The sequence below is a fragment of the Temnothorax nylanderi genome, unplaced genomic scaffold (genome assembly GCF_030848795.1).
Source record: "Temnothorax nylanderi isolate EJ_2023f unplaced genomic scaffold, tnyl_v1.0 TNYL_tig0189_pilon, whole genome shotgun sequence".
Classification (NCBI taxonomy): domain Eukaryota; kingdom Metazoa; phylum Arthropoda; class Insecta; order Hymenoptera; family Formicidae; genus Temnothorax; species Temnothorax nylanderi.
The window spans coordinates 59,897-75,846 of NW_027249251.1; the positions used below are offsets into that span (position 1 = coordinate 59,897).

At 33.2% G+C, this 15,950-nt stretch overlaps 1 protein-coding gene across 2 annotated transcripts; it reads left to right on the forward strand.

Moving 5' to 3' along the window:
• The first annotated feature begins 1,651 nt into the window (after positions 1-1,651).
• Positions 1,652-12,212, forward strand: LOC139778574 (uncharacterized). 2 transcript variants are annotated; one of them, XM_071716562.1, is made up of 6 exons: positions 1,652-1,954; positions 5,616-5,681; positions 7,912-7,977; positions 8,059-8,221; positions 8,636-8,987; positions 9,973-12,212. In XM_071716562.1, the coding sequence occupies exons 1-6, from the start codon at positions 1,804-1,806 to the stop codon at positions 10,153-10,155; spliced, it is 981 nt and encodes a 326-aa protein (XP_071572663.1). In that variant the 5' UTR covers positions 1,652-1,803; the 3' UTR covers positions 10,156-12,212. The 2 variants fall into 2 exon arrangements, with proteins under 2 accessions (XP_071572663.1, XP_071572664.1); XM_071716563.1 differs by lacking the exon at positions 5,616-5,681 and having other exon boundaries at positions 1,665-1,954.
• Positions 12,213-15,950: the final 3,738 nt, after the last annotated feature.

A 15,950-nucleotide genomic window follows, 5' to 3' on the forward strand; every position in this document is an offset into this window, starting at 1 on the left:
TAAATGACATACATAAAGTGTTAGTTATCACGTTGACATAAATATAACACATGAAAATGTTACGAAAATAATAACATAGCTGTTGTATGTTAATTTTACATTGAAATAATAGTCAAATCTTGGTAACACAAGAAAATTTTAACATTTGGACGCACGATTTTTTACTGTGTATGATATGATTAATATAATATACGCATATAACAAAATACAGTGTATAAAATTGTAAATATAATTTTATCCTAAAATCTAACGAAAATTACAAATCGTCGAAAGCAAGCTTTACACGCAAATTATTTTATTCTTCCTTTTTAATTAAAAAAAAAGGTGAATAATTAATTAATTGCTTCATTTAAAAAGAATTATTAATTAAAAAAAAAAGATTAAATAATCTAAATATATAACCATCAAAAATTTGTTGTTAATCAACTCAGTATCAGCTAATTGCTATAGTATACCTATATAGTACTTACCTATGCAGAAAAAAGTAAAAAGCAAAATCAGCTGAGTATTAAAATGTGTTGTAAAAATTAATAGCACCTGACAAATCGTCACACAAATATGCGTAGATTATAGGTTTGAACTATACTGATCGTTATCGGCCAATTTACAACGCAAAAACTACCATAACCCCGATATTTTCGTATATCGATTAACTCTTTCGATTTTAATTAATCTCTATAAGTATGCAATTAAAATATTATACGATAATTATGGGACACCCTGTATACATACATATGAATCGAATTGGCGTAATCCTTGGAATCCGTAATACATGAACACGCTAATAATAGACATATTCCTATTCACGTATGCCACAGGATAATTCACATCGCGTGGAAGCATATCCATGCACTTGTGAGAGCAGGAAAAGCATTTTATTCAGATAAATATACGTTGAGTGGTGACCATAAGAAAATCACGTATGTGATATGCGCCTGATTTCACCGTCGATTTCAGCGTCGGTCAACTTTAGTCCCAGTTTAACTGATCTTCCATCTCTTTTTAATTCTATCTCTCAACGAAACCGGTCATCAATTTTGTAATAATATATACGAGGCTGAAAGTTGCGCCATTCGATCATGTGTTCTTTTTGTGTGTGTGTTTGGCCACCTAATCAACAAGCCAGATTGATTCATAAGATACCTACTTAATATCGTGCGACTCTTCGTAAATATTGATATTGATAAAGAGCAACGATCGCGCGCGCGCGCGCTGCTAACAATGAAACTATCGATATATAACTATATCTATTTTTTTTTAAGATGACATATAAATTACGTTTGTCCGTCAACTAAAAATTTCATAAACAATTGTAAAAGGTTTGAGCACGTGTAAATATTTTAAATTATACTATATTTTACAACAAATATTACGTTTTATTGTAAATAAATTGCAAGTTGAGAATTCTACTGATATTCGCGCAAAATTCATTAAAAAGTTCTAAAGGCTACTGCAATTGTTCAATAACAGGGACCTGTCCTGCTCGGAGCGATCATCGGAGTTCATTTCGGCGCGAGAAGCTGAACCGAGCGTGTAAACTGCGATGCGACCGTCGCTCCCGTGTGCGTGTACGAGCGCTCACTTTCGCTGGACACGCTCGCACTTCTACATACGCACGTGCACGCGTGTACAAGCAGGAGCGGCGGTGACTCGTGCAGCAGCAAACGCTACCGGCGCAACGACGGTTTTTCATCTTGTCAGTCAGCCTTCCTGCTCCCACGAAAGCAGATCGATCGGCCTCTTTTTCCGCGTTTTTCGCGTTTTCCGCGACGATCTTATCTACGAAGCTGTAACACGCGAGCAATGAAGTGCCGTGTAACGAGCCGAGTCCCGACGATGATACGCATCGCCCTCGTGGTCGGAGTGGCGGTGGTGCACGCGTCGCCGGCCGAGCCCTTGCCCTCAAGCCTGCTCGGTGGAATCGGTAACGTCGCGAATACCGCAACCAATTTCCGTAAGTCGATCTCGCGATGTCAGTCGCCCGATATCGCCAAGTTTAGTTTACTTTTAGAATATTTTATGTATTTACAGAAATATTAGCAAACGTTTAAAAAATATTAAAATAAAGATTTTTTTAAAATCAATAATCAGTATCTTCTATCTTTATAAAGTAAATTTATAAAGTAAAGATATAAAAACTGAGATACGGTAGAATCAATATAAAAATAAATTATATTTCTGCAGCTCCGATAATAAAAATCTGTATTTAAACTTAATTCAGTCTAAACTGCTGCTTGTAATAGATTAATTTATTCTTTCACGACACAATCGTGTCATGAAAGCTGTACAAAATATTTAAATAAAAATTACATTAATTAATGTGGATCTTAATAAATGTAATTCATATTAATAATTGATACTGACATAAATAAACAGTAATAATTAATATATATAATTATATACTGTGCGTATTTATACAATTAAGTAATATAGAAATTGTACATCGAAATGTATACAATGGATTTGATGTAACAACTAAAAAATATTGCAACTTATAACATTTAATTTCAGATTTGTCAAGTAATTTGACATCTTCATAATTTTATGTCATGCGTAACTTAAATTGACGATCCGGTGGAAAATGTAATAAAGATTATTTATTTATTTTGATAATGAGAGAAGTTGCTTTGATAGTTTCGTAATTGTCGTCGAAACCATGTCGAGTTGGCTCGGCTCATTTAATCATGCCAATTGAAAACTGATTAATTCGAAATTGAATTTCTTCAGGTTTAAAATTTAAACGTTATATGCTATCTAGCTATATGTGATCTAAATTGTGAGCATTAGACAATTAAATCTATAAACAACTTTGAAGAGAGAATTTAGATGTCGTAATAAATAACTACACTTGAATACAGAAGCGCTGTATCACCAGAGCGTCCAATGAAAGTGAAAACGTAAATACAGCGATACAACGGTATCAATTAAGGATGAGGCGATGGATGGAAAGTTTAAGTAGGCAGATGTTAGATAACGATATTAGAGAGCTCTGGTAAGGCCTTTCTTCGCTGAGCGGCAGTTGAAAGTATTTGATTGATAGAAGTAAGACATGAAGGTAATCTTTGAATCGTCATACCATTTAAATAACTTCTAAATCGGAATCACGTAACCCGCAAGAGTTTTCTAAATATCGCAGTTAATTCGCTACTAATTTGCATAAATAGTTTGCATAAATTAATACGAAATTTATTGTAGCACGCAGTGACCTAAATTTTTAATCGAATGCAAAATAAATTATAGCTATCACATTAATCCAATTCGATTGACCCCTTAGATAATAATTCATGCACACGTCTCATGCGAAATGATAAATGCTTCACTGACATGACGTGTCTTTGTAAAAATTCAAAATGCAAATTGCATTAACAAACGCTTCAAGGCAGGATATGATAAAGGCATTCGCGATAACTGTACAACGTTAATATAAACATTCGAGATGACGTTACGATATTATATAATTACTTATTGTTAGAAAATAGCCCTAGTTCAAATGTATAGATAAACTCTCGATCTTTATACTGACTGTCGTGTCGATTTCGTATCAAAGGTCATAAATTACGAGCATTAAGATATGTTATAAATACAAAATTATGATCGTACAAATACAAAATATATCTAAATATAAACATTGTCTCACGCGAAAAATCTATTATCTCTAACAATGAACGTTGCAGTCTCAAGAAGGTGAAATTAAGTTCGATTAATTTATTCAAAGTAAAGAAGAAATACTTCAAACAACAATCGATTATTATTTCAATAAAGATAAATCAAATTCGGATTAAATTGATAATAAAAGCTATCAAAGAATGCAAAGAACATCGTTGTTTGGTCACGAACTGCTAGCGTTGAAAAATAAACGTATTAGCATGTTTGCTCGCGGAAGCAATGATGATTCACAATCAGATTTGTTATGCAGAATGTTTCACACGCATATACGGAATAAAAATATCGGCTGATGGCGTGGGATTTCTACAATGTATTAGATTGACGAAAGGTGCTTTTTATTCGTTAATGTCGGCGTTAGTCATACTTGCAGTGTACTTTGCAGATGCAGCTATTTTGCACATTGCCACGTTGAATTCATAATGATAGAGATTACGCGAGCACGTGCGTCATTAATCTGCGTTAGCGTGATTTTTATTCGCCAAAATGCCAGAAAAACTACATAATCACATAACAATTTCATTGCTTCTTTGTAATACCTCAGTCGAAACTCTTGTCCATAATAACCGTTCAATATGAGCGATGTATTATTCAATATCCGTTAGAGATTTATATATATATATAAAATAGAGAGTACAGTTTAAGCATGTTTTCTTCCAATTTGTTTTTGAGTCAAATTACCCTTGCCAATGGGTATTAAGATGCCAATTAAAATGGTTTATTTGATCGTCGACAATACATATCACTTATCAAACTAAAATTACTTCTGTTAGCAAATGTTCTATTACATCATCACATAAGCGCGTTAAAAACAAAACTGAAAAATAAAACGCGTGATTTTTACATGGAACGCTAATATATCGATCAAAGCGTAGCAAATCAAACGTAACGGATTGTAACTGTTAAACCGCAAAAAAACCGTTAAAACTTTTTACGTTCTATTGGATCCGGTCGAATTCAGCGGAGCGCAATCATTTTATTCGATAAATACTTTTTCACATAATGCACTATTGTAAGCTGCAGTAAATACATACGTATTAGAGCTCTTTTGTTGTTACAATGGAACAAAATCCCTGCTTGAAATTCGATTAATCATTTAATTACCATACCAGAACCGCGGAATACATGCATTTAACATGCAATTCTCGATTAGAAAGCCGATTCCCGCGCTAAAATTCCTTTGTTGTTACGATAAAACAAAATCCTTGCTTGAAATTTCATTAATCATTTAATTACCATATCAGAACCACCGGATATATTTAACAGGTCCGGCCAAAAGCCCGATTCACGGATTCATGATAGTCGATCTTCGCATCCGCAATCAGTGCTCCGCCGACAAACGGTTTAATTAACGCGTGCGAATAAAGGCGCCTTGAGGGTTGATTGCTAAATGCAATGTGCACGAAGCTCACGAACATCCTCTATGTTGCATGATAGGCGCATTAATATCAAAGTAAAAGCATTCATGTAATTTAAAATATAATTTATCTTTGGATACGGGGAGAAAATAGAGAAAAGCGCGATCATGAGAAATACAAGATATATAAAACATATTTGAAATATCATTTATACGATATCGGATATCATAATTTATGCTTACGTTAATGACGCATCGAGGATTTAAAAGGAAGTTATGAATTGCGCATCTCACTCTTTGAGAGAAAGATTCTTCTCTTATTAAAAAAATCTAATTTTAAACATATTATTTGAAGAATCCTTAACACAAATATGTCACGCGGAAATCATATATTGTTCTTAATTTATTTTTCTTTAAAAACGTAATAGTTTACATTGTATTATGCAGAATTATTAATTATTGCATTTCGGTAAAAATTATTATTAATCACTTATGTATCATTACCGCATAAAGTTCTGATATTATGGTTTCAACCATTGATTAATCGGTTCTGTCTTGGTAGAATGCCTCGTTGACTTGTAATCGTTTGTTACAGTAACGGGAGTCGTGCAACGGCAAAAAGAACTATTGCATCGCGTTACGGACGTTGCCGCGGACTACAGTATGTGTTCGCATAAATTGCAATGTTTATTCAAAGGCTTTTGCATCCTCTTTACGCTTAGTATGGCTTCAGCGCAGCTTTAAAAAACAAAAGCAAAAAAGGATAGCTTATCAAAATTTGCAAATGCTTACGCATATAGCTGTATTTATAAAAGAAACAATGTTGAAATATGCTTTTATTTGAAGACTTCTTATATAGGATCCTACAACTATTCTTTATTTCCTTAATGTATTACTATTGGCAATTATTAATTTATTATATTATTATTTATATAAATTATATAATGGGCTTAATTAGGAAAAAATCCATTTTTTTGTATATTGGCAAATACTTGAATTAAATTTCTCAAATTTAATTCAAATTTTTAAAAATTAAAAGTAAAAATCTTGATTTCGGCGTTATATAAAAAATAAAAAAATATGTGTAACAATTTATAACACATTTTTTAAATATTTTTCTGTGGAAGCAATTGGAAATTAATTTTATATTATTTATAACTTTGTAAAATTTATATATTCAATGATCTGAATCTCTCGAGAGATCGCAATGTAAACGAGACCATGTTAAAAGGCGACTAATATCAGTTCCGCAAAGCGTTGAAGAACGTAATTCGCGTTAACGTAAACTCCCGAGCGCGCATGGAGTCGACAAGCTCAGAGATGTAAATATGCAGACATCTAGCAGAGAAATACAGTAACACAGTAATTCAATTGGTAATAACACGACGTGGCACGGCGCTTTTGAGTGAGAAGAGATTGCGTTTCTCTTTATTACGAAGTGATACGCTATTTGTAATTGTATTACAGAAGCTCGTGACCCAGATCGCTTCTTAATTCCTTTTTGAGTAAACGGTATCGAGTCGCTTCGTTTATGGCGCTCTCAAATATTCACGATCAAATTGTACGTTACGAACTTTACTTAGCAACTTTGACAGGATCATTAACGGGAAAAGATAAGAACAATCAACTCGCAAACAATCTAAATAATAAAAGTTTTAATAAATTGTATAATTATAATTAGGATAATTTGCATTTATAAATTAAGTTTGAAAAATTGTGCACAAAAATATATGCAGACACTCGGAATAATTAACGGATATTCCTTCCTCGATAGAAAACAACTGCAATGCTATCTTAATCTGCGACCCGAGAATTGCGACCGTCAATTATGAGATTAAAAGAGTAGCAACGTAATTCAAATAATTAATAACACATTATCACTCGTGATACTTATTTTAAATTTTTTCTATAATGTATCACACCGAAGTATAGAGTGCTAAAAGCAAACAACAATATAATAAATGTTTCAATGAACTCACGGAGTAAATTAGAAGTCTCCAACGTATTTCGATATTCTATTTAAATGTAAATAGTAGATGTCAAAGACCGAGAAGATTACGCTCAGGAAACATCAAAATGCTGATTAATTAACGATCTCATTATGTTGCGCTTGAAACTATTTCCGCGCTTCTCTCTTCGATCTTTCAATGCTGAGAAACCTGTGTATTTTGATTGAATATTTCTCGGCAATTCAATCCCTTTTCGTAATTTTGATATATATCACGTATGATATATAACAAATTATATAATTTAAATTATAATAAATTTAATTATAATGTATTTTCCTTAATAATAATTTAAAAATTTACATTTTATATTTGTTTTATAATAAACTTAATATTGATTAATCTCAAAACGCAAGTTTCTATTGCATTCAAAAGTATACACAAATAATTTCTACATTTCGACAATAAATAATTTTTTGACAAATACTAGCATGAAATATGAGATTTTGTTTATTTTTCTTATTTTCGTTTATTTTTCTATTCTTTCCAAAAACATTAAAAATTAATTTCTCTTTTAAGAAAGTAATAATTCGTTCTCCCATAAAATTAATAAAATTACTTCCGTTTATGCAATATATTCTAAACACGCATGATTTATAATATTTATATCATTAAATTAAAACCCCACAGAATATGCCTTAATATATTAATTTGTTTTCTATTATGAGATTAAATAAAGCTCGTCGTTTCACGGAACACGTATAATTTTGCATGTGTATAAATAATAAAACGCGGAAATGACACGCAACACACAGGAAGCTCGGTTCTCGCAGCATTGAAAGAGTTAATACCTAAGCAGCGGCAATAACAAGCAGGCGCAATAAGATAAACGAGATAAACGGGAATGCAAATAAAGAGAGAGACACTTTCGTCTTTTGATTGCAGTAACCAGTGCGGTGGAGAAGCCGAGAAATTTATTGCTCAACGCTACCAGGGTGACAACCGGATATAGTAAGTGTCGCGCAAATCCAATATCATATATTTATAATTATTCGCGTTTAATAGTGCGTTACTAATTGTCGAATCGCACAGTTGACAATGCAGCCTCAAGGGGTCTCGAGTTCAAGCTGAGAAGATTTCTAGAGAAATTCCGCACTCGGATGCGCAATGGTATCCCGGAGCTAGGTATTCCTCCGCTGGAGCCATTCACGCTCGACGAGATCGACATCGATACGGATAATCCAGAAATCGGAAAGTGAGTCGATAGATACATACGCGGCCGTGTACACCGGATTCCAGAGATTATAAAAAATTTGGTAAACAAAGAAGCCTCAGCATACAATTTTAGAGAGCACGGTATAGAGATCTGTAGGATCAAAAATAATTTTACTTATTTTACTATACTAATTAATCACTAATAATTTCGCTAATATATTATAAACTTCACTGAATTTAAATTTTATTAAGTGGCATCGAAAGCGTGAGAGTTGGCACAAGTTTTTGTATCTTCTAGGAAGTATCTTCTATAAATATTCAAAACTTATTTGCTTCTATGCTTAGGCGCGAAAGACTCCGATTGATGCAATCACAATACTTGTTACGTATTACGTGTTAATACTTCCGCAAACAAGACACGTGTGTAAAACGTCATCGTAAATCTGTTTTTCAGAATATCCTTAGTTATCGAGAACCTGGAAATGAGGAATCTATCGACTTTTTTGATCGATCGAGCAAAGCTATCGCTAATCGGCCCTACGATCACCATCAATATCTCCATTCCCGAGATTTACGCGTCGGGTCATTACAACATTTCCGGGATACTAGGAGATACATACCCGCTACGCGGCGCGGGTTCTTTCCAAACGACTGTACGCGATTTCCGCGTTTACGTGAACACCGTACTAGGCTACGCTAGAGGAATGTACATGAAGAGATTCGACCTCGACTTCTCGCTGCGTGCCATCAAAATACATCTGGAGAACTTTATGGGCGGTGAGGAGATCGGACAAATTATGAGCAAGGTAAGACTAATAAACATTTTGTTCTTTAAACGAGTCTTCGTCTATTTAAACAGGCCAATTAAGGAATCTTATTTAACTGATGTATGAAAATAATGTGTCTCTCTCTCTCTCTCTCTCTCTCTCTCTCTCTCTCTCTCTCTCTCTCTCTCTCTCTCTCTCTCTCTCTCTCTCTCTCTCTCTCTCTCTCTCTCTCTCTCTCTCTCTCTCTCTCTCTCTCTCTCTCTCTCTCTCTCTCTCTCTATCTCTGTGAGAGTGAGTAAGTAAGTGGGTGAGTGGTCGAGTGAATTGCTTTTCAAAGAACTAACATTTATTTCACGATATGGTTTACCTCTAATATCTATCCATCGTAAAGATGACTCTAAAATTTCACACACATGACAATCTATAAAGACTTATCCGTATTTTTACAAATCGTTCACAGAATCGTTCACAGTTCGTTTTACGATCAGTTGCCTCTTACCTCTTGCGATTTTACGGGGTAATGTTTATTCATAAAAAACTTTTTACGATCGTTTCAATATCCGATTTTAGTCGCGATGTACGCAAACATCAGTAGGGCGAGGTCGCGTTTATCCGGCCATTGAAACCGAAATTCCATGTCGCTTGCCGAATATGAATCGCTCGCTCAATTTGTTCGTGTTTCACATCGACAGCAACGCAGATCTCGACTGCGCAACTGTTGATTTGAACACGTGTCGCTAACTGATTGCCTCCAAATGATTGCAATAAATCACAGATTACTGATATGCATTGAAAATATGAAGCAATTTATGTTCTATTAATCTGACAGTGAAAAATTACAACAATTTTAATTGTATATAGGTAACATAACTGTGTGTAACACTTGAATTTCAGATTGAACAATATACTTGAGATCAATACTCTGATACAAAATTCTAGCATAACAAAATCATTACAGGGTAGATTTCATCCGAATTATATACAACGTGTATTGCGATCATAAAATCAATCTATCGGTTTGCAGGTCTTTGAGGATTTAACACCGGAAGCACTGGACATCATTAAACCAGACATATTGCCCCCAATTCAGGATTATGTTGCGAGCCACGTGAACGAGACGATTCATCATCTGACTATGAGAGATCTGTTTCACGTTCTGCTGGGAGAGTACGAATTCGGAGATATCACGCACTTACTGATACCCTGAGGAGATACTCACGAAAATGTAGCAGAAATGCATCGCCGAATTATCGGGTCGCGCAGTTACGAGCGCAATAACCACGAGCTTAATGTGTCTGACAATGCTTGAATGTCTTCATTCAAGGTGCAAGAAATCGATTGCAACTCAAGTACAATGCACGTTGAGCTGGAACGAACAATACTCGCGACGATATAAAATGCGACAAGTCAATTTGATTTTGAAGTCAGCTTTGTATTTCGTAATACGCGTTGACCACTCGAAGGTCTTTGACTACCTTGCCTGATGCTAAGCATTGATTATCCATTGTCTTGCCGAAGAAGGATTATTTTATCCGCGTCGGGAGGAAGGGTGCGAATTATTGACTTCCTTTCGTTCGTTTCTCTCTTAAAACTACGTTAAATTAATTATTTCCGAAAATTCTTTTCCGATATAATCAATTCGCTCAAATATATTGAAAATTTTTATGCTGAATATGCACTGCTCGTTAAGAAATGACGAATTAGTTTACGCTATAGTTTGTATATATGTATATACAATTTACATAATTCAGCTATACGGTAACTAATCTCCTTAGCATCTGCTTGAAAATTCGATTTAATTCCGTGCAAAGACATCGTAAAGTTTCGCATCACCCGCCGTGAGTGCATCAGTGAAAGAGGCAAAATGTTTAATTCATCGAATTGCTCGGTGAATCCCGGCGCATCTCTAATCCGCTGATAAAGGCGAGCGAAAGTATTACGACCTTGAATGGCGATGGCATCAAATCTTCAGTATTGCGAAATCGACGCCAGCCATTCATCCACTTAGGTGTCGGTGATCAATGATGAACGAAGCGAGACCATGAGAGGTGGTTTTACAATGATGAAAAATCTATCAGTGTAAAATGGCTCGCCATTTTTTCATTATACTGTTATACAGGGTAAGGCACTCAAACCTTTTAGCGTGTGCCATACATTGTGCATCAATTTTCATTGGTTGCCGTATGTTACTAAAAATAAATTTCATTAACATTTTGAAAGCCAGACAAGCCGAAATTAATAAAAAATTATTGGGATTCGTACGTATTAATTATTGCTTCATTTTTGTTGAATGTAGTAATAATTTAATTTGAAAAGGTAATTCATAAATAATAAGATAATAATTATTTTGTATATCCGTATAAATATGTATAATAATTTCTAGAATTTTCTTAGCAATTACGACCGCAAATACTTTCGTAATTCCAAATACAAAATATAGTTTTTTTTAAATTTGTTATTGTCATGTAAAGGCGTTTAGTTGCACGAAATTTTATAGATTTAAAAGCACTATGTATGACAATTTCTACTTAAATATTATTACTTTCAATTTATAATGACCAAAGAGATAATATTTCATAATATAAAATGATTATTATATATATCACGTGAAAAAATAATTTATAAATTTATATATTGCTTACATTTAAAACATTGAAACAAACGTCATATCTGAAGTGGCTTCAAAAATATCGAAGTTTTCAGAATAATTAAGTCTTATTCTTTCTTCTTCAATTGCTCCGGTTATCAAAAATGTCAATAGTTACAATGATTAGCACACGTGAGCTATTTTTATTTTAGCTTTTCCGTTTTATAATTTTGTTTAGAATTTCCATTTATAAAGTATAACGTACAAACGGTTTACAAAATATAACACATACTGACACGTATATAGTTTGCCGGAACATCGTATACGATTAAGTTAATTATTATAGCATACGTAATTATGCTAAACGCTGTATGCGCCATAATGCATCGGTTAAGATTATAATTAGAGGCAACGTCTGTATGATAGCAGAATTAATGTTGATGTTTTGTTAACTGTTATAAGATAATTTAGTGATTTAGTGATAATGTGTAAATGGAACCACATCATTTACTGATTAAGATTATTGCAATTTGTGTAACATTCATAAAATTGATTAAATATTTATGATGTTACGGTTTTGTATATGTATCACATTTGTAAAACTTTGACACAGCAATAATTTTGTGATTAATCGTTTCTACGTAGAAACGAATCAATTAAAGAAATAATTTAATTAATTTTCCCAATACTCATTTTTATCCAGCGAAAATGCATAATAATTTATATTAAATCATTAAACAGAAAGATTTCTCTTCAGATGAACAGCGATCTTTTAAAATAATTTAATACTTTAAAGCTTAAATTTCAGTGACAAAATACAATCGATTATATCTCACCTATTATTAATGTTGTTGAAAATTTTATGATAGATCAGAATCGCAAATCTATCTGTCAGATAAATTTCATTTTATAAATTTTTATGCAGTCTTCAGATAATATCTCATATATTCTTAAGAACAACCGGTGATAGTACTCATTGTTACGGCACGGTCGTCTATAATCAATCATCCTCCATCACTTGTGTCTATCAGCTGCTTTTAAATGGATTAAAAAAGATTCCTAATTTTGAGTCACTAATTTTATTATTTATGGACTATTTCACGATCTTAGCTTTACGTCTAATGTTTTCAATAAGTTTATCGATCACATAAATTCCTTTTTAAATCAACGACAAATGAAAAATTAAAGCTACCACAAGGATTTATCGATATCGCGATTGCGTAATCATTTTTTACGAAATAATTATTAATTAAACAGGATTCATCCTGGATTGGCGATAACACGTGATGATTATTTCGTATTATTCGTTTCAGCTTCGTAACAAATTGACATACGGAATAGATAAAAAATATGGTCAAAATTGATGAATAAAAAATAATTAAAAGAAATTAATTAAACAGAATTTACAGATTATCTTTTATATATCTCTCTTTCAAATAAGAAATTATTTAACGATTTAATTCTATATCAAATATAAAATAGAAATAAATCCGCTTTAATATAATTTTCCATTTCCAATTATTGTTTCGTTACGATTCCTGTATTACTGTGATAAATTATTCGAACCGTAGGTTTAGAATTATGTGTACGTAGGTTTTGGAATTACGTATTTTAACTCCTATGTTTCAATCGTATACGTATACGTATATGTTCACCACTAACTTTATGTGCAGTTGTACATTTTATGTAGTACGGAGTAACATCTATTAAACAAAATCAATTTACTTGTGTTGACTGTCAATGAAGAAATGTTACACCAACGTGGTTCATACATCGTCTAGCTTGCCAATTGTATCGATAGAAATTTTAATCCCCTGCCAGAGGGTTAATAACTATCGTGCTACAAATACGTGATCGTCAATAAGGATAAAGACTTCATCCCTACGTTACTCCCATCGAGATACTCATCAGTTATCGATAACAGCTTATCTTGGACTATCGACTACTGTTTGTTAAACCAAGGCGTGAAGACAAACAAGCGTCTTTAAGCATCCATGAATCAGCGAATTTGCACAGAGCGTCGCATTTAAAATCTTTACAAATTCTATAGAATTGCAAATGTAAAAGTTCTTAAATTTTTTGATATCTAAAAGTGAGATTATGTTAAGTTAAAAAAAAACTACTTAGGAGATCTTTGAATTATTTAATATGCAAATGAAGATTCACGTACTTATTCAATATAATATTTCAAAAATGTTAAATTTAGAAATATAGAATTGATTAATTTAATTTTTAATTTAATTTATTACAATGCTCAGTGGAGAAAACTACAAACAGAAAAATTATAATAAAGAGTGCACGTAAATAATGAAGCACCAACATACTGTTGTTACAAAGCCTACCAGAAAAGACAACGTACGAATATTTGACAAATCGACAAATCGACAATCGATCGTTCACAAGAGGAAACTTAGTCGCACTCATACAGCAACAGATCTATTTACAGTATTTACACGCATACACACATACACTCACAACACACCACACATATTTGAAATACGCATAATGCTTCTGACTCTGGTAAGATACGCGTCTTATGATTGATTCATTCGAGGAAACACAGTCGATGCAATAAAGCTAGAGGCAGCGGTGCGAAAAGAAGACAGAGAAGGAAGATTTTATGGTAGAGAGAAGTTTATTGAAATATTTGACTGCACAGTAGCAGAAGGAAGCGCGGAACTTGGCAGAGTGATGTGAAGGAAAGGAGAGAAGGTCAGGGTAACGGATATTTGGGGCGTTTGAGAAGTGGAGCTCAGAGTTCAGGTGTAAAAGGCGTCAAAGATAGAATAATATTGGAAGAATATTGGAGTAAAGAAGACAGAAAACAAGGCAGCAGAGATGAAGCACAAAACGTTGTTGTATTTTGAGCCAACCGGAGTTTAAATAAAGTGGGGATATATGGTCAAAACAAACATAACATTGCAGGAAAAACAGAGACATAAGTTTTGGATGTATTGAATGCGATTTAGCAATGTTGATTCAGTGCTGGAGTGTATATATGACGTCGGCGTAATCAAAAAGAGAGATGACGATTGGGATACATGAAGCTTTTGGGAAGTGGAGAGGATATGCCAGAAAGGATATAGAAAATGCAAACGAGCAAAGGCGACTCGATGTCCACGTGCGATTTAAAGGACCAAGAAGAATCAATAGCCCGTATTCTAAACGCACTTTTATCGATAAACGCGCGCATTTATTTCTGAGATTCTATAGTATATGTAACGTAAACTATATGTTAAATGCGCGCATTTAGCGATAAGCGAAAAGTGCGTTCAGAATACGGACCAATGTAAATACCGAGTATTTTAATTGAGGACGATCGAGGTATAATAGGTACGGAGTTAAGAAAGACATCGAAGGATTGAAGATGAGATAGAAGAACCGGAAATGAGAAATGAGGATTTGGAAAGATTAAGATGTAAAGCGTTGGAGGATTATAGCCCGCATTTAGCTACCGTTTTAAGGTCATTGTTTAACGCCGCAATGGTAGAAAGTTAATATCTTCGAATATCTTTGATTTAATAATTTTACTCAAACAATTTCATCAATAATTACGCAAACGTAAGTGCTTTGCGTTTTTTAAGTTGCGTTTTACAAAAATATACTAATTGTTTGTATCTTAATCATTCGATGCATTCACATTAATTGATTCAATGTTTCCTTTAATTTATGATACTCAATAGAAGATTATACATATATCACGAGATGCTCTAATCTAGGATCTCTAATCTATATTCGATGAATACTGCTAAAAGTAATACCCATTGATAAATAATGATGATTCTACGGGATTAAATCAGAGTGTGTTATCGTTATCGCTGATACCATATAAATCTCTATTCGCATGATGCCATCATCATTAGTCTGTGATCACGCACATGCGTGGGCTCTTCCATTCAATCTCGCAAAGTGCCTATCCTGGCAGAGGAATTTTTTCGCATTAATTCTGTTCCATTTGATATTAAAGAGCAAATTAGACTAGTAATCTTTATTTCTATGTCAGATTAACTTTAGTCATAAATTTAATTAATTTTCAAATTATAGACAGCCAGAAAAAAATTGCATGACTTATTTTAATATGGTCAAAACAGAAAATTTTAATTAGCTTAAGTCTTAGTAAACACATAAAATATTTCTGAAAGAAATTAAAGAGAAATATTATTCGTTTTACTCCAGTTTAATTTACAGAAGTTCGTATTGACATTTTTGCACACATATATTAATAAATATATTTTGCTTTTCAGAAGTTAAGGGCTCGTACATGTACGAGCTTTTACCATCTTCGCGTTACTGACGCGTTACGACAAGAAGACATTATTGCGTACCAGTTCGAGAATATGGGACTTTTTTCATGCATCCTATTAAGATGTTTTCATTCCATAAAATTTTATTGGGCACGAAAAAATTCAATAATC

Bases quoted from the DNA above. Each gene is read 5' to 3' on its own strand.
- LOC139778574 (XM_071716562.1), top strand. From the start codon at position 1,804: ATGAAGTGCCGTGTAACGAGCCGAGTCCCGACGATGATACGCATCGCC. The intron at 7,978-8,058 runs GTAAGTGTCGCG...CGAATCGCACAG, and splicing joins CAGGGTGACAACCGGATATA to TTGACAATGCAGCCTCAAGG. The intron at 8,988-9,972 runs GTAAGACTAATA...ATCGGTTTGCAG, and splicing joins TCGGACAAATTATGAGCAAG to GTCTTTGAGGATTTAACACC.